Consider the following 26,394-nt stretch of genomic DNA (forward strand, 5'->3'; position numbering starts at 1 on the left):
CCACACTTGGAATACTGTGTCCAGTTCTGGGCACCACAATTTAAGAAGGATGTTAAGCTGGAACGTGTACAGAGGAGGGCGACCAAGATGTTCAGGGGTCTGGAAACCAAGCCTTATGAGGAACGCTTGAAGGAGATGGGTATATTTAGCCTGGAAAAGAGGAGATACTATAACCATCTCCAGATATCTAAAGGGCTATCACATGGAAGAGGGAACAAGCTTGTTTTCTCCTGCTCTGGAGGGTAGGTCTCGAACCAAGGCCTTCAAGTTACAAGAAAGGACATTCTGACTGAACATATATGGAAAAGCTTTTTGACAGCAAGAGCTGTTTGATGGTGGAACAGTCTCCCTCAGGAGGTTCTGGACTTTCCTTTCTTGGAGTTTTAAAGCAGAGGTTGGACGGCCATATGTCATGGATGCTTTTGCTGAGATTCCTGCATTGCAAGGGGTTGGACTAGATGACCCTTGGGTCCCTTCCAACTCTTACAATTCTATGTTGCCTTCGGTTCCATGATAAAAAAAGGGCAGGATTCTGCCTGGACACTGAGATCCAGTGCCAAGGGCCTTCTGGCGGTTCCCTCGCTGCAAGAAGCCAAGTTACAGGGAACCAGGCAGAGGGCCTTCTCGGTAGTGGCACCCACCCCGTGGAACGCCCTCCCACCAGATGTCAAAGAGAAAAACAACTACAGTAGTACCTCGGGTTAAGAACTTAATTTGTTCTGGAGGTCTGTTCTTAACCTGAAACTGTTCTTAAACTGAGGTACCACTTTAGCTAATGGGGCTTCCCGCTGCTGGCATGCTGCCGCCGCGCGATTTCTGTTCTCATCCTGAAGCAAAGTTCTTAACCTGAGGTACTATTTCTGCATTAGCGGAGTCTGTAACCTGAAGCGTCAGTAACCTGAAGTGTCTGTAACCCGAGGTACCACTGCACCAAACTTTTAGAATACATCTGAAGGCAGCCCTGTTTAGGGAAGCTTTTAATGTTTAATAGACTATTGCATTTTATTATTTTGTTGGAAGCCGCCCAGAGTGGCTGAGGAAACCCAGCCAGAAGGGCGGGGTATAAATAATAAATAATAACGTATTATTATTATTATTATTATTTTGTTTATATAAAATACAAAGAAAGAAGAAGAAACAAGTTCAGAAAGTCTGATGCTGTGCCCTAGCCCAGAATCCACATTATCACCTAAGCTTTCGGTTATGTGGAATATAAAAACCAATATAGGTGTAAACAGGATATGTCTGTTAGCCTTCCGGGAGAGTAGACAGTTCCCCTGTGTATTCTGTGCTTAAGCACCTTCTACAGCATAGGCGGATTGTCATGCATGCATGACTGCGATAGCTGTTTGCATATTCTGAGTTGCTTCCTGTATCTTGTTGCGCAAGGCCATTAGCAGCAGAGGTGAGCAGATAAATTAGGTTGATAGGTGACCGACTTTGGTCAGGCATCAGCTAGGTTGCCCCGGGGCTGACACCCTGTGTTGGGGATACATCTAAAGTTGCCGGAATACTTGTTTCCGGCATGCCCCCCCCCCGCCTGCTCCTTTGCAACCCTGAGTCACACAGTATTGCATACTTTGGTTCCTTGGTGTGCGTGTTTGCCTAGCAGAAACAGCTCGGGTTTCCACTTGGCATGCAGGTTTCGTGTCAGATTTCTCATTTCATTTCTGTTTACCATTCCTGGGAGCTGAGCATTCACTGTTCCAGTCAGTCGGAAAAGCTGTGATAACAGGACACTGGCCTTTGAGGTGTTTTATCTAATAATTCGTTCTGCAAACTTAAGGTTTCTCCGCCGTTCAAGGTTTTTTGTTGCTGTTGTGGGGAGAGGCGACGCCATGCATATGTTCCGGTTGTTACAGGAGTTGCAGATAACATCCCTGACCTACTGCAAATGGATTCTGTTTGCTTATGGTAAAGAATAGTGGCAGCTAACACAAAACAGCTAGAAGCATTTTCTTCTCCCGCTCTGCTCCAAGCTTTTTTATTTGTGGATCTGTCAAAGCCAGGAATCTGGAGGCCAGCTGAAAACAGAGGATGAAGTCTGAGGAGATACCGTATTTTTCCCTCTATAAGACGCACTTTTTCCCCTCCAAAAAAATGAAGGGGAAATGTGTGTGCGTCCTATGGAGCGAATGCAGGCTTTCGCTGAACCCTGGAGAGCGAGAGGGGTCAGTGTACACCGACCCCTCTCGCTCTCCAGGCTTCAGGCAGCTATCCGCAAGCCTTCGGAGCGCGGCAGGAGTTCCTGCCAGGCTCCGAAGGCTTGCGGATAGCAGCCTGTTCTGGGGGCTGGGGTCGGGGGAAGCTTGGGCTTCCCCCGCCCCCAGCCCCCAAGCTCCGGGAGCAGCGGCGAGGTTGCGCGCAATCTTGCCGCCGCTCCCGGACCTGTTCTGGGGGCTGGGGTGGGGGAAAGCTTGGGCTTCCCCAGCCCCGTGGCTAAAAACGAAGCCAAGACAGCGAGCGGGATCCTATTTTTTTTTCTTTATTCACCCCCCCCCTAAAAACTAGGTGCGCCCTATGGTCCAGTGCGCCCTATGGAGCGAAAAATACGGTAGTTCTGTGGTGGAGCAAAGCCCAGCAAAGGCAAACTGAGGAAGGAAAGTGCAGAGCGATTTGCCAACCAAATGTTTCAGTGCTCACCTGACCTGGAGGGGTTCCAGCCAGGTTGGGGGAAGGTTAGGCTGCAAGCCAGATGAGGGTGCCCTTGGGAGAGAAAACGTAAAATGCTCAGTATTTTACAGGCCTCCCAAGCTGTCTGACGGGTTGCAGCCTCTATGCCCAGAAGTATAGAATGGAAGTTTTATAGCCCTGTAGGGTCTGATCTGCCTTTAGGCAAGGCTGTTGGTGGTGAAACTTGATGTGAAACTGTAATCCACATCCCTTCCTACACTGCACGATGTGTGCAAGAAAAGCAGATCGGTGTCAGAATCCATGTGGAAATTCTGTTCCTGTATGAATATAAAATAATGATAATTAATAACAATAATAATAATCATATTTCATTTATACGCCGCCCATCTGGCTGGGTTTCCCAAGCCACTCTGGGCTGCTTCCAAGACATAAAATCATAATAAAACTTCAAACATTAATTGTAACAATCTGATCCAATGTAAAAGTCACAATAACTTTAAAATAAACCATTTATATCAAACAAAGCAACATTCAACAATCCATCAGAATCTAATAGTAAATGGTAAAATTAAACAGCAGATAATAATTAAACAGTTCAACCGAGTAACAGAAAATCACAATGCATAAAATAACACAAAAGATACAAAACCATGTAAAAGGATCAAACTGAGAAACAAAGAAGCACAACTTATAAAATATATACAGTGGAACCTTGGTTCTCAAACGCCTTGGTACTCAAACATTTCGGCTCCTGAATGCTGAAAACTCAGAAGTAAGTGTTCCTGTTTCCGAACATTTTTCGGAAGCTGAACATCTGATGCGGCTGTCGGCTGTTGCTTCCGGGGTGCCTGCGCCAATCGGAAGCCACACCTTGGTTTTCGAACGTTTTGAAAGTCGAGCGGACTTCCGGAACGGATTATGTTTGAGAACCAAGGTACCACTGCATATATATCCCTGAACTGCTCTATTCTCTGCTGCTGCTCTCAAAGTCATAGTCTGGGAAAGGCTAGTTGGGGCAAGGCAGGTGGAAAAGCCATTGCCTTATGAGGAACAGAAAGTCTTTCTCCACTGCCCAGTGGTTAAAACAATGAAAGGGTCTTCTCTGTGGTGGTTCCTGGCACCTACTGGAACCACCGTGGTCTTTTTCCTTGAAATAAAAGGCAGTGTAACTGTAACAAAAATGAATAAGTACAGTGGTACCTCTGGTTAAGAACTTAATTCATTCTGGAGGTCCGTTCTTAACCTGAAACTGTTCTTAACCTGAAGCACCACTTTAGCTTGTGCCGCCGCCGCACAATTTCTGTTCTCATCCTGAAGCAAAGTTCTTAACCTGAGGTAATATTTCTGGGTTAGCAGAGTCTGTAACCTGAAGCGTATGTAACCCGAGGTACCACTGTAGTAGTTTTAGGCTGTGTTAGAAACTCAGATATGTAAGTTAGGTGCCAAATGCCACCTTAAATCTGGGTTACGGTCGCCACAATGGAATATCTATTCACCAGGGGGTTGTTGTAGATGACCCTCAGGGTCCAGTCCAATGCCAGGGGCGGAGGAAGGGGAGTGCTGTGGGGGCGGGCTGCCACTGGTATATACCTTATTTATATACCTTGTATATAGCAAAGGGAAGTCTATAGCAATTAGGTATATTTTAATCTAGTCCATTATGTAATAGGTTTATGTTACAAAATGAATATGGATTTTGAATTTGATGTTTGTAATTCTTTTTCGGTTTTGGAATAAAGTTAAAAAAAAGGAAATGGTATTAACTATGCACAAAGGCAGAGGTTTTTAAACTGTGGGACCAACCTGACACCCAAAAATCTCCGTGTAGTTGGACCCGTGCCAGTAGCAAAATTAGCCGAGCACCTGGAGAACTTCAAACACTGGATGTATGTGAAGATAGCTTAATATGTATACATTTAGGAAACCGCTTCTTGGATGGGGTTTTACAGTTCCCAAGGTCCAGGATCTGTTTTATACAGTATAGATGCAAGAGCTACTCAGTCGAGAAATATCTCTTTTAGACAACGTAAGAAGGAATACAGCTTTTAGGCCACAAGGCAGCTGCTTAATAGTTAACCTCGTTTCATATTAATCAACTCTGGGTGTGTCAAACCTGTTTTTATGAGAAGCTCCTGGTTTCGTGTGTCGATAAAACAACCTGCCAGGTTTACAGGAGCCTTAATAGTTCCCTGGACTTTGGCCAGCGGGGTTTGTTTGACATCTGCATGGTGGAAATGCAAGAGCTAATTGAAGGGTCAGGGTACTGCTGGGCTTCATGAAGAAGATCTGCAGGAGTTCATCATCTGCCCACACAGATCTGATTTCAGAGATCCGGGTATCAGTACTGTTGCTACTTTCCCAAGAGAGGTTGTACAATCTCCATAATTACTGAGTAGTAGGCCCGGCAGAATTACCAGGGTTTTCTGTTGTAGGATATGGGTGGGATTGCAGGTTAAGTCACCTTGTAAATCCCACAAATGCATTCCACTCTGGGGAACAGCTGCATATAAAGTGGGGCCCATAACTGCAAGTCTAGGTGTGGGGAAAACACCTTCCAGTTAGCCACACACACTACCCTCTTTTTAATGAGCAGAAGTTTATAGACTCTAAGCCTGCTTCGTTTTCCCCAGATTGAAATGGATGGGGTTTAAGTTTTTAACCTTTAGAAGACATCTGAAGCTTTTGAAGGTTTCATATACAGTGGAACCTTGGTTTTTGATCGTTTCGGAAGTCAAACATTCCGGCTTTTGAATGCCAAAAACCCAGAAGTAACTGCTTCGGTTTTTGAACGATTTTCGGAAGCCAAATATGCCACTCGGCTGCCATTTTGAGTTTTTGGTTTTCTAACTTTTTGGAAGGGATTATTTTCAAAAACTGAGGTTCCACTGTATTAGTATGTTTCTATATATGTTGGAAGCCACCCAGAGTAGCTGGGTCAATGCAGTCAGATGAGCAGGGTACAAATAATAATAATAATAATAATAATAATAATAATAATAATAATAATAATAATTTTTGCTTGATTTGTTAAGCTTAGCCCTACTCTTAGTCCATTAGGCAGGAATGGGATAGGTCATATGACTGAAACCTTGTTCTCTCTCATCTTTATATGTGTTTATGTGTTCATTTAAAAACTCCCCGCACATCAGCTCTGTATATTGTCTTTTCCGTACGCTGGACCTCCTGTATTTTCTGTGAAATACTAATTAGAAAAGGGGATGGCACAGTACAGTTGGCCAATAGAAGAGCATATCCCTAGGAAGCTGTAGAATTGACTCCTTTGGTGAAACCTTTAAACAGACCTCAGGGTTCAGGGTCTACCAGAGTTGTGCAGATCCTTTTCGCTCCTGCCTTAGTGCAGATTGTTAGACCGCGGTAGCCCAGGAGGCTGCTTCTAGCGCCTGCAAATCTTGATGGTGCAACCTTAATTTCCTTTTGCAATTTGACCTGCGGGCAAAATGCTCTTTGCTGAATGTTTGCCGTGTTTCCCAAGGTTTCAGCAACTGGGTTGCACATTTAAAGACTCTGCTTCCTTCCCATAAGCTCCATCCCTCTAAAACCCTGCCTTGCCTGGGGCACAGAAACTGCACCATTTTATAAAAAAAGAACTGTGCAAGGTGTTGCTGAAAGAACCTTTATGGTGCTAAAGAAAATAGGGGTTTATTTATTTATTTATTTTAAAGACTGGTGGTTGCAACCCAGCAAACAAGTGCTGTAACTTTGGAATAAATGACTCAGTTTGCTATTCGGTCATCAGTGGCAGGAGTGGGGGGACGGACTAGTGGGCCTCTGCCGAATGTTCTTGGATTCGAACTCACAACACCACTGATCATCGGCCATGATGGCAGTTGAATCTCACTTTGACGCTGGTCTTCTGTTGCACCTGGCAACAGCAAACTAGCTTAGGGGAGTGCACAGCAGTCTGTGTGGCACACACAGCTCTGACTGCTCCCCTCCCCTCAGTATTTGCCACCCGAGGCGCCTGCCCCCTTGCTCAGGGGACTTTTTTTCCACAAAGCCATTCAGCGTGTAGGACAGTACAGTAACGTGAATGTGTAATTCACATTATACCTGATAGAGCGTCTCCACCCCCATCATTCCGCCTGGACACTGAAGTCCAGCTCCGAGGGCCTTCTGACGATTCCCTCACTGCGAGAAGTGAGGCTACAGAGAACCAGGCAGAGGGCCTTCTCGGTAGTGGCGCCCGCCTTGTGGAACGCCCTCCCATCAGATGTCAAGGAAATAAACAACTATCTGACTTTTAGAAGACATCTGAAGGCAGTCCTGTTTAGGGAAGTTTTTAATGTGTGATGTTTTGTTGTGTTTTTAATATTCTGCTGGGAGCCGCTCAGAGTGGCTGGGGAAACCCAGCCAGTTGGGTGAGGTATAATTAATTAATTAATTAATTAATTATTGCCATGCTTTCATCCTCACATCAAAATGATCTATCCGAAGACCAGGTTCATGGTGCTGGTGTGACCTCTGAAGCCCTTCTCTGAGGAACTAGCTCTTCATCCGTATCCCATGGCAGCCTCCATACACACTTGAAAATAGCTTCTTGTTTATTGTACATCTGGGGATGATGATTGCTGAGAGCCTTCTGATCCCTGTTCGAAATTAGCCAGGCACCAGGTGCATTGTGCAAGTAGATAAATAGGTACCTCTCCGGCGGGAAGGTAAACGGCGTTTCCATGCACTGCTCTGGTTCGCCAGAAACAGCTTAGTCATGCTGGCCACATGACCCAGCTCCCTCGGCCAATAAAGCTGTACGCCGGCTCCCTTGGCCAATAAAGCGAGATGAGCGCCGCAACCCCAGAGTCAGTCACAACTGGACCTAATGGTCAGGGGTCCCTTTACCTTTTTATCAGCCACTTGAGACCAAGTGGAGGTGCCTGAGTGTCAGGATGGTGCCTGACATCTCCACCATCTGGGGATCATTGAATCTTGACTGTTTTCACACACTAATACCACATCCTGTAGAATTCTGTTATATTTTATCTGCACAATCAAAATGAATTTCAGGAACCAAATTGCTTTTTTTCCCGTGCAGCCTGAGCAGGAGCAGTGAACAACGTTATAGTTAATTGTTGTCGCTTGTTTTCACTTCCCCCATCCAACTGCCCTGTTCACAGTTGTGAATAATATTCTCACATTATGAATGATCCATCTCACCATTAAGAAAAAGAGGTTGGAATAGGCCAATATATATGCGGACTGTCCCTGGATCAAGCGACTTTTCTTCTTTAAGTCCTCAAAGTTCTTAACCGAGCTCAAGCTTGTCATCTGAACTAGCCAGATGTTTAATAGAGAATCAGTCACAGTCAACCCATCATTTGAAAAATAAGACTTTAGAGCCGTCTTGCCCCAAAATGGCAACTAGACATTCTGTTTTGATGACTGTAATCTTGGAATGAGGAGTCATTTGGCAGCTAGCTTATATACCTGAGTTTCTAGAGGAGAGGTAAAGGTAAAGGGACCCCTGACGGTTAAGTCCAGTCGCAGACGACTCTGGGGTTGCGGCGCTCATCTAACTTTATTGGCCGAGGGAGCCAGTGTACAGCTTCCGGGTCATGTGGCCAGCATGACTAAGCCACTTCTGGCGAACCAGTGCAGCACACGGAAACGCCGTTTACCTTCCCGCCAGAGTGGTACCTATTTATCTACTTGCACTTTGACGTGCTTTTGAACTGCTAGGTTGGCAGGAGCTGGGACCGAGCAACGGGAGCTCACCCCGTTCCGGGGATTCCAATTGCCGACCTTCCGAGCGGCAAGCCCAAGGCTCAGTGGTTTAGACCACAGCGCCACCCGCGTCCCCCAGAGGAGGGGTAGCCAATATGAAGCTGTCTAGATGTTGTTGGACTATAGTGCTGTTATCCTTGTCATGCTGGTTGGGGCTGAGGAGACCTGTGGTCCAACAAGTGGAGGTCTTTACATAGAAATGAGCTGTCGGATAATTACGCTTGTGGGGTCCCCACATTTTGGATCCATCCTGCAGCTTTCTCTGCATGATGGGCATACCAATCTTGGCTTTAAAAATGCAAACGAGTGTAGTTAGCTTTCAGTAGGCTTCTTCCACAGCATGCTGCTGATCTGCTCACTCCTTATAAAAGAGCTTCTATTCCAGGAAGAAGGCCTCTGCCATTAGGCAGCCAGCCAGCTTCCGAAAACGTCGTTGAATGTGCCCGATGAACGTTTACATTTTCCGTGAATTTAACAGTGGCTCCAACTCGGTTGAAGACCTAATTGCAGTCCTGTTCTGTAATCAAAATAATTGTTCCTGTTGGAAGTAACTTTCACCAGTTAGTTCACAAATGGGACACACGGACACACACACACACACACACCTCCATTCAGATGCTTTGCCTAGTTGATATACCTCATTGAAATCAATGACAGGGTTGCACCGATCTAATTGAGTTCAAGATTTGGCCCATTAACTGCATTAGCTCTCCTCAAAATCATAGCTTAGCTGTTTAGCCCTCGCTTGTCTAGGGAAAAGGCACTAATCGGAGTTTTGTTCTTAATTCCTTCGCATAATTTAAATAAGACTGTCTTAAGTGCGCAAGATCTCTTTGAAGCGCTCTCTGCAGGCAATGGGGTGAGCTGATTAACATGTCTTTCATGCACTTTGGTTTTTAAAAGGCCCCATTCAAGCCAAGGCTTTTTGGCAGATGTGGGTTGCTTGGTTTCTCAAATGGCAGTATACCCCGCCCCCCATTCCCCCCCTCTTTTTTTTAAAAAAGTGGAAGTTTTATATCCTGTGAGTGGTGTTTTCTCCTGCCATCCTTGCACATTTCTTCTCCCAAGAGCCTGCGTACACTGAGGGGAAGCTGCTTTTTAAAACAGTTTTAAAAATGCTGTTTTCAGTTAAGCCTAGGTTAACTTAGTTAGCAGTTAACTTAGAAAAGAAGACTCCCTGGAAAAGACCCTGATGTTGGGAAAGATGGAGGGCCCAAGGAGAAGGGGACGGCAGAAGATGAGATAGTTGGACAGTGTTCTCGAAGCTACAAACATGAATTTGACCAAACTGTGGGAGGCAGTGGAAGACAGGAGTGCCTGGCGTGCTCTGGTCCATGGGGTCACAAAGAGTCGGACATGACTAAACGACTAAACAACAACAAAAATAGTTGTTTAAATTCTGTTTTCAGTTAAGCCTAAGTGGTTGGCATGTGCCCAATGTTCCTATAGCTCAAGCTTTTGCTATAGTGAATCCACTTTGAAATATTTATTGGCACTTCAGTGTAGATGTAGATCACTCTCTTTGTGTTTCTGTTTGTCCTAGCTTTGTGTTATTGTAATATTCGTAATACAGTGGTGCCTCGCAAGACAAAATTAATTTGTTCCGCAAGTTTTTTCTTCTTGCAAGTTTTTCGTCTTGCGAAGCACGGTTTCCCATAGGAATGCATTGAAAATCAATTAATGCGTTCCTATGGCGACCGCTTGCCAGGCTGGCGGTGCAGAGAAGGGCTTTTCTCCCCACCGCAAGCCTTCAGGACAGGTATGGGAACAGAGGGGAAGGCGCGCAGCGCTTCTCCTCTGTTCCCGGGGCTTGCGGTGGGAGGAGGGTTTTTCCTCCCCACCGCCAACATTCAGAACAGCATTCTGAATGTTGGCGGTGGGAAGGAAAACCCTCCTCCCACCGCAAGTCTTCAGGACAGCCATCCGAAGGCTGGCGCGGGGAGAAGATCTCTCCGCCCCACCGCCAGCCTTCGGAGGAGCCTTCCGAAGGCTGGCAGCGGGAGGAGGTCTCTCTGCCCCACCGCCAGCCTTCGGAGGAGCCTTCCGAAGCCTGGCGGCGGGAGGAGGTCTCTCCACCCCACTGCCAGCCTTCGGAGCAGCCTTCCGAAGGCTGCCGGTGGGGCGGAGAGACCTCTTCCCGCCGCCAGCCTTCGGAGCAGCCTTCTGAAGGCTGGCGGCGGGAGGAGGTCTCTCCGCCCCACTGCTAGCCTTCGGAGGAGGTCCGAGGACAGTGGGGAAGACGCGCTGCACTTCCCCGCTGTCCCGGATATTTCCCTATGGGCTTTCGTCTTGCGAAGGAAGCCCATAGGGAAATTCGTTTTGCGAAGCGTCTCCAAAACGGAAAACCCTTTCGTCTAGTGGGTTTTCCGTCTTGCGAGGCGTTCGTCTTGCGGGGCACCACTGTATTGGTACTAGTTTTGGGCAACTGCCATAAGTGAAGAATCGGAATAATCACTATTTAGCTAGGCTGCTAAATTTGACAGCTCTCAGGCCCCTTGCACCACACTGTATATTTAAAGCCACATCCAGCGACATTGAACAGTAATGGCTTCGCCCCGAGAATCCTGGGGGAAGAATCTTTGTTAAGGGTACTGAGGGGTGTTAGGAGACCCCCCTATTCCCCTCACACAGTGTTAGAAACTCAGGTGTATAAGTTAGGTGTCAAATGGCTCCTTAAACCAGGGTTACAGTCACCAAAATGGAATGCCTAGTTGCCATTTTGGGGCCAGGTGGCTCAAAAGTTTTATTTTTCAATACGGATTTTTGGTTCCTGAAATTCTTTCCCACCCTCTATATTTTATTAAATTTCAACATTTTTAACATACACAATAAAAACGTAATTACTTCTTTTTTCTTTTTGGGGTAGACTTCCCACCCCATTTTCCGTGGAGTTGTCGTTTCTCCCCTTTTGCTGCACCTTTTTAAGTTCCTGAAATTCATTCTGATTATGCAGATCAAATACAGTCCTTGGAAAAAGGAAGTGCAGCCTCTTTGAATTCACATATGTAAAACCTTCTGTGGTTTTGCATATGAGGACATAATAACAATAATTTGTCCCTTAGCAGGTCTTAAAATTATATAAATACAACCCTGGATGAACAGCAACACAAGACATATTACATCGTGTCATGATCTGTTTAACAGAAATAAAGCCAAAATGGAGAACAGGAGGTGTTGCTAGTTTGTGAAAACAGACAAAATTCAGGGATCCACAGGCGTGCATCTCCAGATGGTAGGGACATCAGGCGCCATGCTGGTGCCTAGGCATCTTCACTTGGTCACAAGTGGCTTATAACCAGGTGCAAAATGCGCCTGACACCTGGCAAATTGAGAATGCTGCCCTCACAGAACTACAATTCCCAGAATTCCCTGGGAAAGGGGATTGGCTGTTAAAGCACCCTGGGTACTGTAAGTCTGTGACAGGACTAGGGTGTCTGCTCTCTCAGCACCCTTAACGAAAGGACAGCTCCTATGAGTCTTCGGGTAGAGTCATTACCATTGAAAGTGGTGTGAAACAGCTTTAAATGTGTGGTACAGATGGGACCAGGATGAGAGTGCTTAGAGGCCTGATGTGTAATAATAATAATAATAATAATAATAATAATAATAATAATAATAATAATAATAATATATTATTTATACCTGCCCATCTGGATGGATTTCCCCAGCCACTCTGGATGGCTCCCAACAGAATATTAATAATAATACAGTGGTACCTCGGGATGCGAACGGGATCCGTTCCAGATCCCGTTTGCATCCTGAAGCGAACGCAACCCATGTCCACGCGAGTCGTGTTTCGCTGCTTCCGCGCATGCGCATGACATCATTTTTACTGTCTGCACATGCACATGCGCACGCGGCGAAACCCAGAAGTAACGCGCTCCGTTACCTCCGGGTCGCCGCAGAGCGCAACCCGAAAATATTTAATTTGAAGCACATTTATCCCTGGGTATGACTGTAATTTAAAAGCGATAAATCATCAAACATTAAAAACTTCCCTAAACAGGGCCTCCTTCAGATGTCTTCTAAAAGTCAGATAGTTGTTCATCTCCTTGACATCTGATGGGAGGGCGTTCCACAGGGCAGGCACCACTACTGAGAAGGCCCTCTGCCTGGTTCCCTGTAACCTCACTTCTCGCAGTAAGGGTACCGCCAGAAGGCCCTCAGAGCTGGACCTCAGCTTCCGGGCTGAATGATGTGGGGTGGAGATGCTCCTTCAGGTATACTGGGCCGAGGCTGTTTAGAGCTTTAAAGGTCAGCACCAACACTTCGAACTGTGCTCGGAAACATACTGGGAGCCAATGTATGTCTTTCAGGACTGGTGTTATGTGGTCTCGGCAGCCACTCGCTGACACCAGTCTAGCTGCCGTTTTCTGGATTAGTTGTAGTTTCCGGGTCACCTTCAAAGATAGCCTCACGTAGAGCACATTGCAGCAATGGTCCTGATGGGGAGAATCTCTCTCTCTTTCTCTTTGCAGCTCCTTGACATGTGCATGCAGAACTGTGGCCCGAGCTTCCAGGCTCTGGTTGTGAGAAGGGATTTCTGCAAAGACAGACTCGTGAAGCTGCTGAACCCAAGGTTCAACCTCCCTGTTGATATGCAGGAGAAAATCCTGACCTTTATCATGGTAAGTACTTCTTTTCTATCTTTCCCATTTTTCCAGTGTTGCCAGGGTAGTAAATGGTTCATGAGATCTGTACTGTGAAGCGAAGTCTCTGCTAGTTTGCCTTCCTTTTTATCTTAAGCCATGGTTGGAAAGCAGCAAAGCTATAGGGAGAGTAAGAGAAAGTTGGGCCAGAAGATAGCTGGCTATTGGCCTTGCTTTTAAGCCATTCCTTTGTTGTCCTGTCAAGTTCCTTGGCTCCTGCTATTGAGAAAAAGAAGGGCTTTTGCATAGTGTTAGCTCTGTTCTCAATGTCTCTATTAAAAATGCAAACAAAAGAATTGCCATTCTGCCAGTCAACCAACAAAAAGTTGAGTGTCTTTGCTTTGTGTGGGTGGGAAAGCGAGAGTTTGTTTACACCACCAGCTAGCTTGAAATCACAAACCGGTGAACTCGTTTCTGCCCTCGACTTGATCAGCTTCAAACCTGTTTGCATTGTGTAGCGGGGCAGCCAGCCTGACTTATCTCCCAGGAATTATTCCTTTTCCCAGGGATGTTTCCTTTTCCTTTTTTAAAATTAGTTTTATTCAATTTTGAAAACTTAAAACACTAACTACAAATTCAATTCAGTGATACCATGGTTCTCAAACTTAATCTGTTCCGGAAGTCTGTTCCAAAACCAAGGCACACTTTCCCATAGAAAATAATGGAAAACAAATTAATCCATTCCAGACTTTTAAAAGGAACCCCTAAAACAGCAATCCAACATGAATTTTACCATCTAACGAGATCGTTAATGCATAAAATCAAAGCAATAATCAATGTACTATAAAATAAATAAGACAGTATTGTAGATGATGAAAATTAGAATTAAAATTATTATTTTTTCTGACCCACACTGATGATAGTCATTGATTGAATGGGGGGAGGTCACTTTTATCCATTTCCGCAGTCACACAATCAATCAATCAGTCGTCGAACTGGGTTCCACACAGTCACAAAAACAGATTAACCAAAAAAGCCTCAAAAACAAAACCTCAAAAAGCACCAAACTTAATCCGTTCTGGAAGTCTGTTTGACTTCCGAATTGTTCGAAAATCAAGGCGCAGCTTCTGATTGGTGCAGGTGTCCCAGAAACAATAGCTGACAGCCACATCAGACATTCGGATTCCGAGAAACGTTCGAAAACCGGAACACTCACTTCCGGGTTTTCGGTATTTTGCAACCAAGGCGTTTGAGAACTCAAGGTACCACTATACGTTTCTCTTACAAAATGAACAAGGTGATTTTCCATCCTTACCTCTGTGGTGTTTTTATTTCCACCAATATTCTGCTGTATTACATGTCAAAGTACAGTCGTACCTCGGCTCCCAAACGCCTTGGGAGTCGAACATTCCGGCTCCCGAACGATTGGAAACTGGAAGTGAGTTTTCCGGTTTTCGAACATTCTTTTGGAAGCCAAATGTCTGATGGTGTTCCCGCAGCTTCCAGTTTGCTGCAGGAACTTCCTGCAGCCAATCTGAAGCTGCGCTTTGTTTTTTGAATGTTTTGGAAGTTGAACGGACTTCTGGAACAGATTCCTTTCGACTTCTGAGGTACAACTGTATATCTAATATAAAGGTAAATGTAAAGGGACCCCTTACCATTAGATCCAGTTGTGACTGACTCTGGGGTTGCGGCGCTCATCTCGCTTTATTGGCCGAGGGAGCTGGCGTACGGCTTCCGGTTCATGTGGCCAGCATGACTAAGCCGCTTCTAAACTACAGGCCAACGAAATTGCGGGCAGGATATGAATTATGATCAGTGGATTGAGAATGAAAATAAATGCAATAGAGGAAATCTATATTAGATATAAACCACAGAGCCTAGGACTTGCTGATCAGAAGGTCGGCGGTTCGAATAGCCGCGACGGGGTGAGCTCCCGTTGCTCGATCCCTGCTCCTGCCAACCTAGCAGTTCGAAAGCACGTCAAAGTGCAAGTAGATAAATAGGTACCGCTCTGGCGGGAAGGTAAACGGCGTTTCCGTGCGCTGCTCTGGTTTGCCAGAAGCGGCTTAGTCATGCTGGCCACATGACCCGGAAGCTGTACGCCAGCTCCCTCGGCCAATAAAGTGAGATGAGCGCTGCAACCCCAGAGTCGGCCATGACTGGACCTAATGGTCAGGGGTCCCTTTACCTTTCCAACCGCAACCTTACAAGTTGTGACAATTTGCTACGCAGTACAGTGGTACCTCGGGTTACATACGCTTCAGGTTACATACGCTTCAGGTTACAGACTCCGCTAAGCCAGAAATAGTGCTTCAGGTTAAGAACATTGCTTCAGGATGAGAACAGAAATCGTGCTCTGGCGGCGCAGCAGCAGCAGGAGGCCCCATTAGCTAAAGTGGTGCTTCGAATTAAGAACAGTTTCAGGTTAAGTACGGACCTCCGGAACGAATTAAGTACTTTACCTGAGGTACCACTGTAGGCAAAAAACCAAATGGCACCAGCCAATCAGCCAAATGGTAAAAATTCCTACCAGGTCCCTGCTCCAAAGCAGACAACCCCATGACAGGCCTAGCAAAGTCAGCACAAACAAACCCTAAATATAGGGAGGGTAGGTGGCATAATCCGATGTGAGCAGCGAAAAGAGGAAGCTCAACGCTGCGCACAGGGAATAAATAGCAACCCCACCAATCAAACAATTTTGCAACATCTCTCCAGCAACAATTGGAGGTGCCCTATCAAATTCGTGTCCATTCATACTAAACCTGCCCAGCAACAGGGGATGTCATGGTTGCCCCCACCGCAACACGTGCTCCCCATGAAGGAGAACCCTGCTTTGTTCAAACAAGACCTGAGAGGCACACACTCTTCAGTTTCAACCCTCCTCTAGCTGCTACGGTTTCTTGGCCTGCCATCCACCTACCCAAAGTCATACCCACCTGAGATCCTGTCAAACTAGACAGGCAAATGAGGAATGAGGAAGAGATATGAGAGTTGCAGAGTAGCAGAGTTGCGCTTTAATGCGTTGTGTCACCTTTTGAAAAACACCGAGAATGGGGTGAGTCGAGACAGCACCTGTGAATGGATGGGACCAGGTTGTGATATTGGGGGGGGGCGGAGAGCTGAAAGAAATGACATCATTTTCTTCTTTGTAGGGTCGCTGTGCAATGCATCTCTCACTGTGCATTCCTACCATTGCTATGCCAACTTTGAAACTATTTATTTCATCAGGTTTCAAACAGGGTGCATTTGATTTAAATCAATTTAAATCACTAGTCAGCAAGACTTGATTTAAATCTCTTTTTTTGACAGAAAGACTCATTCTTGCTGGTATAATCTTAATATTTACAACCAAATGAAGGTTTCATTTTTGGAATAATAAATTTTCAGAGTAGTTTTTACAGTTCTATCTAAAATTACTGATTTAGTTATACTGTTAGAAATACAGTGGTACCTCTGGTTATGTACTTAATTCGTTCCAGAGGTCCGTTCTTAACCTGAAACTATTGTTAACCTGAAGCACCACTTTAGCTAATGGGGCCTCCCGCTGCCGGCGCGCCGCTGGAGCACGATTTCTGTTCTCATCCTGAAGCAAAGTTCTTAACCCGAGGTACTATTTCTGGGTTAGCAGAGTCTGTAACCTGAAGCGTCTGTAACCCGAGGTACCACTGTACATAGACAGATAATTATGAAATGGCGAGGTTTAATAAGTTAACTGTTTATAGTTGGACAACCTTTCTGCTGTACTTTATTGGAAGGAGAAAAATAAACATGTCCTTAATAACATTTCAAACAATTTATTTAACTAAAACAATAAAATTATAGCATATGCATCCATGTTTGTTAACTGAAAAAACACAACTTAGACTGAGTTTTAGCACACATGAAAAACTTAAAACAAATCCTTATTTCCTGATGAAATATAGCCTTTGGATTATAATGTAATTTAAATAGAAAGCTACCTTTCAAAAGACTTTTCCTCCAAAAGCATTTTATTTTAAAAATCCAATTTAAATTTTAAAAAAAACCCTGATTTAAATTTTAAAGATCTGATTTTTAAAAAATCTGATTTTTTAAAAATCATTGATTTTTATCCACCCCGGTTTCAAATCACATTTTGTGCAGAATTGCCTCCCAGATTGCTTCACAGCCGTATGCAAAAATGCAACTATAAAACTATTTTTAAAAGGGGGAGGAAAACCCCGCTTAATTTTTTTTTTTTTTTGTCTTATACCCATTCTGTGAAAGAGAAACTGTCGAACCTTTGGCCAATCATATCTGTTTCACTGGATCTGTGACAGACCTTGGCGAATGGATCGCTGGACCACAATATGCTTTTGTAAATACAGTTGTACCTTGGAAGTCGAACGGAATCCATTCCGGAAGTCCAATTGACTTCCAACAGTTTTGCAAACCAAAGCGCGGCTTCTGATTGGCTGCAGGAAGGACCTGCAGCCAATTGGAAGCTGCGGAACCCAGGTCAGATGTTTGGGTTCCAAAGAACATTTGCAAACTGGGACACTCATTTCCGGGTTTGCAGCGTTCGGGAGCCAAAATGTCCAAGTACCAAGGCGTTGGGGATCCAAGGTATGACTGTACAGTGGTACCTCGGGTTACATATGCTTCAGGTTACATACGCTTCAGGTTACAGACTCCGCTAACCCAGAAATATTACCTTGGGTTAAGAACTTTGCTTTAGGGTGAGAACAGAAATTGTGCTCCGGCGGTGCGGCGGCAGCAGGAGGCCCCATTAGCTAAAGTGGTGCTTCGGGTTAAGAACAGTTTCAGGTTAATAACGGACCTCCGGAATGAATTAAGTACTTAGGGACGCGGGTGGCACTGTGGGTTAAACCACAGAGCCTCAGACTTGTCAATCAGAAGGTCGGTGGTTCGAATCCTCATGACGGGGTGAGCTCCCATTGCTCGGTCCCAGCTCCTGCCAACCTAGCAGTTCGAAAGCACATCAAAGTGCAAGTAGATAAATAGGTACCGCTCTGGCGGGAAGGTAAACGGCGTTTCCGTGCGCTGCTCTGGTTCGCCAGAAGCGGCTTGGTCATGCTGGCCACATGACCTGGAAGCTGTACGCCGGCTCCCTCGGCCAATAAAGCGAGATGAGCGTTGCAACCCCAGAGTCAGTCACGAATGGACCTAATGGTCAGGGGTCCCTTTACATTTACCTTTACCACTGTATTGGCAGTTGTGGGGGTATGTGTGTATGTGTGGAAACCTTAATTCTGTTTCAACAGCTTTTCTCTTTCCTTTTTTTTTTTACTTTTAAAAAGACTTGGGCCCGAGGATTTCAAGGAGTTGTGGATGTCAGTGATGTCAAGGAGGTGTACTTGGAGCTGCTTAAGAAAGGAGTTGAGTTTCCATCCTTGGGAAGCAACAATGGGACCAAGAAGGTAGGAATGCTCTTGTGGCACTTCCCCTGATTGGAAACAGGATATTATCCTTGCAAAATCTGCATGTGTGGCAGAATCGTGCCGGTTAATTAAGAAACAATAATGCACATTTGACAGAGTGATTTCCATGCTTAGGAAACCAGTCATACGTTTCTGCCTTGGAGCATTTAAAAATCCGAGAGTGGGAGGAATTGTTTTTTTGAAACAGGAAATGTCGAGGTTGAGGTGCTTTAAACTGCCCACGAGATCCAGAATCCCAGTTTCATCTCTGTGGGTTAATGCAAATGTAGGCATCCGGATTGCCTTCCGGGCTTTGTAAATTTCCGCCAAAATAAAAACAAATCTCGACACGTGCAGGCAAAGCACAAGGCATATTTGAAAGGTGAGGTAGGAAGGAGGGAGGAGTGTAAAATTGGATATAAAGCACATTATGGACTTAAAAAAAGAAAGTAAGGAGCCTTTTACTTTAAAATGAGGCTGCATTTTAATGTTTTAGTGTTGTAGCTCAATCTTGTTTTTTAAGTTGTATTTCAATCAACTTGTTTTTATTATTGGTTGTTAGCCGCCCTTGGGGGGACGCGGGTGGCGCTGTGGGTAAAACCTCAGCGCCTAGGGCTTGCCGATCTAATGGTCGGCGGTTCGAATCCCCGCAACTGGGTAAGCTCCCGTCGTTCGGTCCCAGCTCCTGCCCACCTAGCAGTTCGAAAGCACGTCAAAGTGCAAGTAGATAAATAGGTACCACTTTCTAGCGGGAAGGTAAACGGCGTTTCCGTGTGCTGCGCTGGCTCGCCAGATGCAGCTTCGTCATGCTGGCCACGTGACCCGGAAGTGTCTCCGGACAGCGCTGGCCCCCGGCCTCTTAAGTGAGATGGGCGCACAACCCTAGAGTCGGACACAACTGGCCCGTACACCTTTAGCTGCCCTGAGCCCGGTCTTGGCTGGGAAGGGCGGGGTATAAATAAATAATAATAATAATTATTATTATTATTATTATTATTATTATTTTCCAGGCTTCATGGTGAATGGGAAATAACCTCACACTTTCACCTGATTAATTTAGGCAAGAATAGAATGCAGAATAATATTTATTTGAGAAGTGTAGTACTAATTTCTCATTTTAAGTATTGTAGAGTGTGGAGTTATGTGAGCCCCTGAGCCAAGGCAGCCCTGTATAGGGAAGTTTTTTAAAAAAAATGTTTAATGTTTCATTATGTTTTTATATATGTTGGAAGCTGCTCAGGCAGCAGCCCAGCCAGATGGGTGGAGCATAAATAATAAAATAGGAGTAGTAGTAATAAGAATTATTGTTGTTGTTAAATAGGGCGTCCCTGTTTTCATTGGAGGGTATGAAACAATACAACGGGTTTATCGTTCCCCAAACAACAACACCCTAATATCTTATTGCATTGTATATCCACAGCCTTTGCCTCCGTTCTCCACAAAAGCATCATACGGTAGTCCCAGGAGGGGCATTTTAGGATCCCTCCCCCCATCTACAGTCATAACACTGATTCCTGAACAGGTAAAGCACCACTATTCTTTTTAATATTTTGCAACTCAAAGAGTTCATTGTCATAACCCTTGCTTGACACTGGAGCTTCTAAATCTTTTATTTACTTACAGTAGCTGCATGTTGTCCAATAACAGTGTTTGCCTGGAAAGCTTAGAACAATAACCCACCGAAAATGTGATGGCAATCAGCAGAACAATAAAAAAGCTACATAAATATATTAATGGCAGCAAGGAAAACAGTATAAAAAATACCTTTATCTGGCACCGAAAGGAGTATAGGGCAGGCACCAGGCGGTTCTATAAGAGAGCATTCTATAAGAGAGTAAAAAGGTAAAGGTAAAGGACCCCTGACAGTTAAGTCCAGTCACAGATGACTCTGGGGTTGTGGCGCTCATCTCGCTTTACAGGCCGAGGGAGCCGGCTTTGTCTGCAGACAGTTTTTCCGGGTCATGTGACCAGCATGACTAAGCCACTTCTGGCGAACCAGAGCAGTGCACGGAAATGCTGTTTACCTTCCCGCCAGAGCGGTACCTATTTATCTACTTGCACTGGTGTGCTTTCGAACTGCTGCCCAGAGTGGCTGGAGCAACCCAGTCAGATGGGTGGGGTATAAATAGTAAAATTATTACTATTATTATGTAATAGGAAGTCCCTATTTTCACCAGGGAAATGTTGGAGGGTATGCAATGTTTATGCATGCTCACAGAGAATCTGTGTGTCACTTAAACCCTGGTACGTGCATTTAGGATTGCAGCCTTAGTTCAGCATTGAATTTTCTAATAGGGGTAGCCAAAGGCCCCAAAGAAACTTACAGCCAGGTATAATAATAATAGTAATAATTTTATTATTTATTCCCCATGCATCTGGCTTGGTAGGCCAGCCCAGCAATAAATATGTCTCTGCTGCAAAGCTGGCTTGGTAAACCAGCCCTGCAATAAATATGTCTCTGCTGCAAAGCTGGCAGAGCCCAAACCACGACATGCAAAATAATTTTCCCCTTGTGTTTTGCTCCATTATGGTCCTGAGCAGATTGGAAAGCTGTACAGTGAGCTGGATATGGTAAAGATGAACGTGAGGGTCATGTCAGCCATCCTGAAGGAAAACGTACCTGGATCAGAAAATCCAGATGATATGGAGCTTCTCCAGGTACAGTAGGCCCTTTTGCTGGGATAGTTAATGAAAAGCAAAGGTGTGTGTGGGTGTATAACAAGATTGTTATTGTACTTCACCAGATCTTAACCTATTACAGTATTTGTACGAATGGATTCCAAATATCATTGAAAGTCTGTGTTTATATGCAAGTTGTTCATATGTTGCAAGTTTGTATAAGTCTTCAATACAGTCGTAGAAGGGAGCTGTGGTTTTATTTTTGCAATTCATCAGTATCAGTCTTTTTGCTGTGATAAGGGCATTGAGAATCCACTTGCGTTTTACTTTTGTAAGGTTCCATGTTCTGGGTATATAATTCAAGAGGATATTTTGCTCTGTAAATGTAAGGTTGTCCCACACGGTTCTGTTGATGGTTTCAGTTACCTTTTGCCAAAAATCTTTCAATATAGCACAATGGAAAAACACATGTTTTAGAGGAGCATTATACCATTGCATCTCTAACAGTTAGATACAGTGGTACCTCGGGTTAAGTACTTAATTCGTTCCGGAGGTCCGTTCTTAACCTGAAACTGTTCTTAACCTGAAGCACCACTTTAGCTAATGGGGCCTCCTGTTGCTGCCGCGCCACTGGAGCACGATTTCTGTTCTCATCCTGAAGCAAAGTTCTTAACCCGAGGTAATATTTCTGGGTTAGTGGAATCTGTAACCTGAAGCGTATGTAACCTGAAGCGTATGTAACCCGAGGTACCACTGTATCTTAAAGGGTAAAGGGACCCCTGACCATTAGGTCCAGTCGTGGCCGACTTTGGGGTTGCGGCGCTCATCTCGTTTTATTGGCCGAAGGAGCTGGCGTACAGCTTTCTGGGTCATGTGGCCAGCATGACTAAGCCGCTTCTGGCGAACCAGAGCACCACACAGAAACGCCGTTTACCTTCCCGCTGGAGCGGTACCTATTTATCTACTTGCACTTTGACATGCTTTCGAACTGCTAGGTTGGCAGGAGCAGGGACCGAGCAACTGGAGCTCACCCTGTTGCAGGGATTCGAACGCCAACCTTCTGATCGGCAAGTCCTAGGCTCTGTGGTTTAACCCACAGTGCCACCCGCGTCCTGTTAGATACCTTAGCTAGCCCTTTTTAAAAAACAAATGTAATAGCGTCCAATGTATTCTAAATATTATTTTTTGTTGTATGAGCCTCAGTTTAAGCTCCAGAGGCACCCTTGCTATAGCAGTTAAAACAGTAGTTAATGAAAAGCAAAGGTGATGGAATATGTGGAATCTCAAGGCATTAATTTGCACTCTGGATTATCAAGGAGTGGGACCCAGCACCAGTGTCTAGTGTCCCTGTCCATTTCCACCTGATGCCCTTCTTCCCCAACAAGTATACTGGGGTGGAACACTGGGTGCTGCCACCATGGGCAGCTGTGCAGACAGGCAGGGGCAGCCAGCCTAGGACTGTGAGAAAAACCCCCAGGCAAAGTAACTACAGCTACCATCTTGATTTCCCCAGAGTTCTATAATGGGGTCCAGAGATATTCTAGGGAAATTAAGATGTCAGTGTCTGTAGCCCCTTGGCCCATTACCGTTCCTCTTAATCTGTGCCAGCTCTAAAATGTAAAAAGAGAAGAAGAAAAGGTTTAAAACAGGGGCCAGATTTGATGAAGTGAACATGTGTGAAGACCAACCACAGTTGTTGACCTTTTTTTTTAGAATTGGAGTTATTGAGGTTTTTTGGGATTCCCCCCCCCAAATTGTTGAGGTTTTTTTAGGATTGAAGTTGTTGAACTGCCCCAAATCAACCAGCGGGCTGGACTTTGGACTTTGGGCATTCCTGGTTTAAAAGAACCGAAGAGATCCCAGCATCAGAGAATTATTTCTCTCAGAATCAAAATGGGTAATCGGGTTTAAAAACAAAGCACAAGCCCATTTTAAAACAAAACAAATCACAAACTCTTTTTTTTTTAAAGCAAATTACATGCCCATTTTAAAACCAACTTTTTGGTTAATAGTTGTATACCCAGACTCCTTTTGCACCCGTCTACCACAGATGGAATCCATAATGAAGAAAACCACGCTCCCTGAAGTGGCTTTAAATGTAAACAAATTACAGTATTTGGGAGATTTCCTGCAGAACTGATTTCTGTTTTGTAACACAACCTAATCCTTAATAAAAACTTTTTTTAAAAAAGTGAAATTCTGGGAGGTAGTCTTGCAAAAGGAAGGGGAAAAGGGAAATTTCCTTAATAATATGTTTCCTTGTCAAGAGAAAATCCCGTCCAAGTCTTTTTCTTTGAGTACTTCAGTAATGGGAAAATGTTTTTGCCAAACCCAGTGGCTCTAGATAGTATAATGTGGATTTCCATAAACAGACCAAGCCTTCATACTATTCTCTCCTAATGCCAAGTGCATGTAAAAAAAGTAATTGTTTTCTCAAGAACACTGCATATACGACTAGATTCCACCAATACTGTCTGACTTGGCTTCTTTTTAATAGCTGCCCTTCCTACTTGTTTTATTAAGCATTTACAACACGGCACCCCATAAAGATTTGGCCATGTATGGAAATCTAAGAAGCTGTTTTGGGCAATACAAAATATCCATTTCAGAGAAGAAAAACGGACACTTCTCTAAAACACCCCCTCAAGCAAAACACCTAAGACATATATTACCAAGTTGATGGACTATGCTGAAATGGCAAAATTAACTGGGAAGCTCAGAAACCAAGAGGACAAGAACTTTAAAAAAGAATGGGAGAAAATTATAATTTATTTAGGAGACCATTGTAAAGAGATGAAAACATTAGCAGGATTTTAACCGTGCTTGTAAAGTAACAAGAACTATGGACAATTTAGATGGGTAAAAAATTTGGATAACTGATTGATATGCAGTTGTAAATATTGTCACTAGGACACTCTTTATATGGTTTCTTAATTGACTTTGTTAGCTGTTTATATTCTTTAAAATTAAATTAAAAATATTAACAAAAAAGAGAAAACCTTAATACACACATGCAAACACACAGGGGTTGGGCTATTGACATTCACTGACAAAACCATGGTGAGGAATCCAGATTTACAGCATGAGTCCCTTTTCCCTCCAGCGCCTTTTGATACTTTTTAATGGGATGAATTTTCCACTTTTGTGTGGCTTTTGCTGTGCCCTCATGTGGCAAGATCTGGTACTTGTGGCATGAGGGCATGAGTTTCACTCTCGTAGTAAAATGCCGGATTTCTCTCACCACATGAAGGTGCATTTGGAGGAATTAAACCACCACACAAAATCATTGTGGTAAGCCAACTCATAACATAAACAGTAGTTGCTCCAGAAAGCCACGTGAGACATGAGACTGAAGAAATGATCTGTGGGAGAGCTGTGTGGCATAAATGCCGTCTCAAGAACCCAAAGATAACATCATTGGGTTGGATGCAGTCTTAGTCAGAGGGAACCCACTGGAATCAATAGGAGGAACCTGAATAGTATCCATTTCAATGGATGATCTCTAAGTCTGACAAAGGCTAAATCAAACTCATCGTTTCCTCTTTTTTTTTTTTTTTGTCTGCTATTTTCAGTTTCCTTTGTACTTATTTATTTAAAGAATTTGTTTATCGTCTCATCGATATCCAGGAGGCAAGTAGTTAATTTGAAGGTGCTCCTTTATACTGTAGACATGAACTGTGTACAACTGAGATGTCTAGAGATCTCACATCTTAGGGATTTAAAACTCTGAGAAGATACACTTCACTACTTTGTAAATCTGGGGGAGGTTCTGGGATTCTGGGATCATTCACATGGATAAGTTTAGAATCAGCCTTGTTTCTCAAAAGAGGTTGAGTTTTTTTTGCTCTTAGTCAGAGATGGGTGTGTACGTGGTGGTTTTTTTATATTATAATTTATTTTGTGAACTGCCCTGAGATTTGCAGGTATAGGGTGGTCTACAAATTTAATAAACAACAACATTACTTAGTGTGTTAGGTCAACAACAACGATAACATTAATTAGTGTGTTGGCTCCCAATATCTGGAAGGCCATCTCCATCCCTAGTGACCTTCTCTGGCATTAAGATGTGCAGAGGGGAATATTTTGGTAGCGCCATCACTCTCAGATGTGCGGAGAATGGTGTCCTGGGAAAGAATTTTCTTTGTCAGCCCCTGAATTGTGGAATTATCTCCCCACAGAGGTGCATCCCAAATCTTTATTGTACAGATTTCACCATGTGCCGAAGACGCAACCTCTGTATCCTGACCTGCAGCCTGAAAGGGCGGCATCCAATTAAGTCCTACTCACGAGTAGACCCACTGGAATTAACAAACCGAACTTGGTTGTGACCATTAACCTCAATAGGGCTCAGGTGTGCCAACTTCATGGGACTGAGGCCTCTACAGCCCCCCAAATGTCTGCTGGGACAGGGCAGCTAGACTGGGAATGCGGCAGCTAGAATGGTGACTGGGGGCGGCCGCTGAGACCACATAACACCAGTCTTGAAAGACCTACATTGGCTCCCAGTATGTTTCCGAGCACAATTCAAAGTGTTGGTGCTGACCTTTAAAGCCCTAAAGGGCCTCGGTCCAGTATACCTGAAGGAGCGTCTCCACCCCCATCATTCTGCCCGGACGCTGAGGTCCAGCGCCGAGGGCCTTCTGGCAGTTCCCTCATTGCGAGAAGCAAAGCTACAGGGAAGCAGGCAGAGGGCCTTCTCGGTAGTGGTGCCCACCCTGTGGAACGCCCTTCCAGCAGATGTCAAAGAGATAAACAACTACCTGACATTCAGAAGACATCTTAAGGCAGCCCTGTTCAGGGAAGTTTTTAGTGTGTGACATTTTAGTGTATTTTTGGTCTCTGTGGAAGCCGCCCAGAGTGGCTGGGGAGGCCCAGCCAGATGGGCAGGGTACAAATAATAAATTATTATTATTATTATTATTATTATTATTATTATTATTATTCCCCAATCTTTAGGGGACACAGGAGGCCGCACGACATTGGGAGACACTGAGCAAACCTAGTAAGCCTCTCCCAATGTGACAGTTGTCACGCATGCATGATGTCACACAATGCACGATGCACATGACGTCAGCCCCCCAATGTTGGGCGCAACTCAGTGCTTGTGGTAGGGCTACTCTTGAGTGGGATTAGCATTTGATATAGCCCAAGGTATTTTGCCAGATTCATACTGTTCTGTTCGATTTAGAATAGCTCTGCTTGTTTTATAATGGTCATGTTTTCATAACTGTATATTTTGTTGTTGTAACCTGGCCTTGTACCTTATGGTGAAGGGCAGGTTAGCAAACCTTATAAACCAATAAACAGGGAAGGTCTGCAATCTGGTGAATGGCGATGCTGCCATACGAGTTTTGCAAATGGCCAGAAATGCAAACTGCTCACTTTTTTTGGGACACACAGTGGTGACAGCT

At 44.6% G+C, this 26,394-nt stretch overlaps 2 protein-coding genes across 4 annotated transcripts in view; one reads left to right on the plus strand and one right to left on the minus strand.

The window, feature by feature from the left end:
* The window catches only part of TOM1L1 (target of myb1 like 1 membrane trafficking protein), a 57,341-nt gene that overhangs the window by 16,924 nt on the left and 14,023 nt on the right, over positions 1 to 26,394 (plus strand). For both annotated transcript variants that reach the window (XM_053375142.1, XM_053375143.1), the window contains exons 4-7: positions 12,852 to 13,001; positions 18,245 to 18,364; positions 19,785 to 19,886; positions 20,906 to 21,022. In XM_053375142.1, coding sequence (XP_053231117.1) covers positions 12,852 to 13,001; positions 18,245 to 18,364; positions 19,785 to 19,886; positions 20,906 to 21,022 — 489 coding nt within the window. The remainder of the gene's footprint in view (positions 1 to 12,851; positions 13,002 to 18,244; positions 18,365 to 19,784; positions 19,887 to 20,905; positions 21,023 to 26,394) is intronic.
* Positions 16,701 to 26,394, minus strand: part of LOC128407138 (cytochrome c oxidase assembly protein COX11, mitochondrial) — a 31,201-nt gene continuing 21,507 nt past the window's right edge. For both annotated transcript variants that reach the window (XM_053375148.1, XM_053375147.1), the window contains one exon: positions 16,701 to 16,710. The gene's annotated coding sequence lies outside the window, so the exon portion shown is untranslated. The remainder of the gene's footprint in view (positions 16,711 to 26,394) is intronic.

The sequence above is a fragment of the Podarcis raffonei genome, chromosome 2, assembly GCF_027172205.1.
Source record: "Podarcis raffonei isolate rPodRaf1 chromosome 2, rPodRaf1.pri, whole genome shotgun sequence".
Classification (NCBI taxonomy): domain Eukaryota; kingdom Metazoa; phylum Chordata; class Lepidosauria; order Squamata; family Lacertidae; genus Podarcis; species Podarcis raffonei.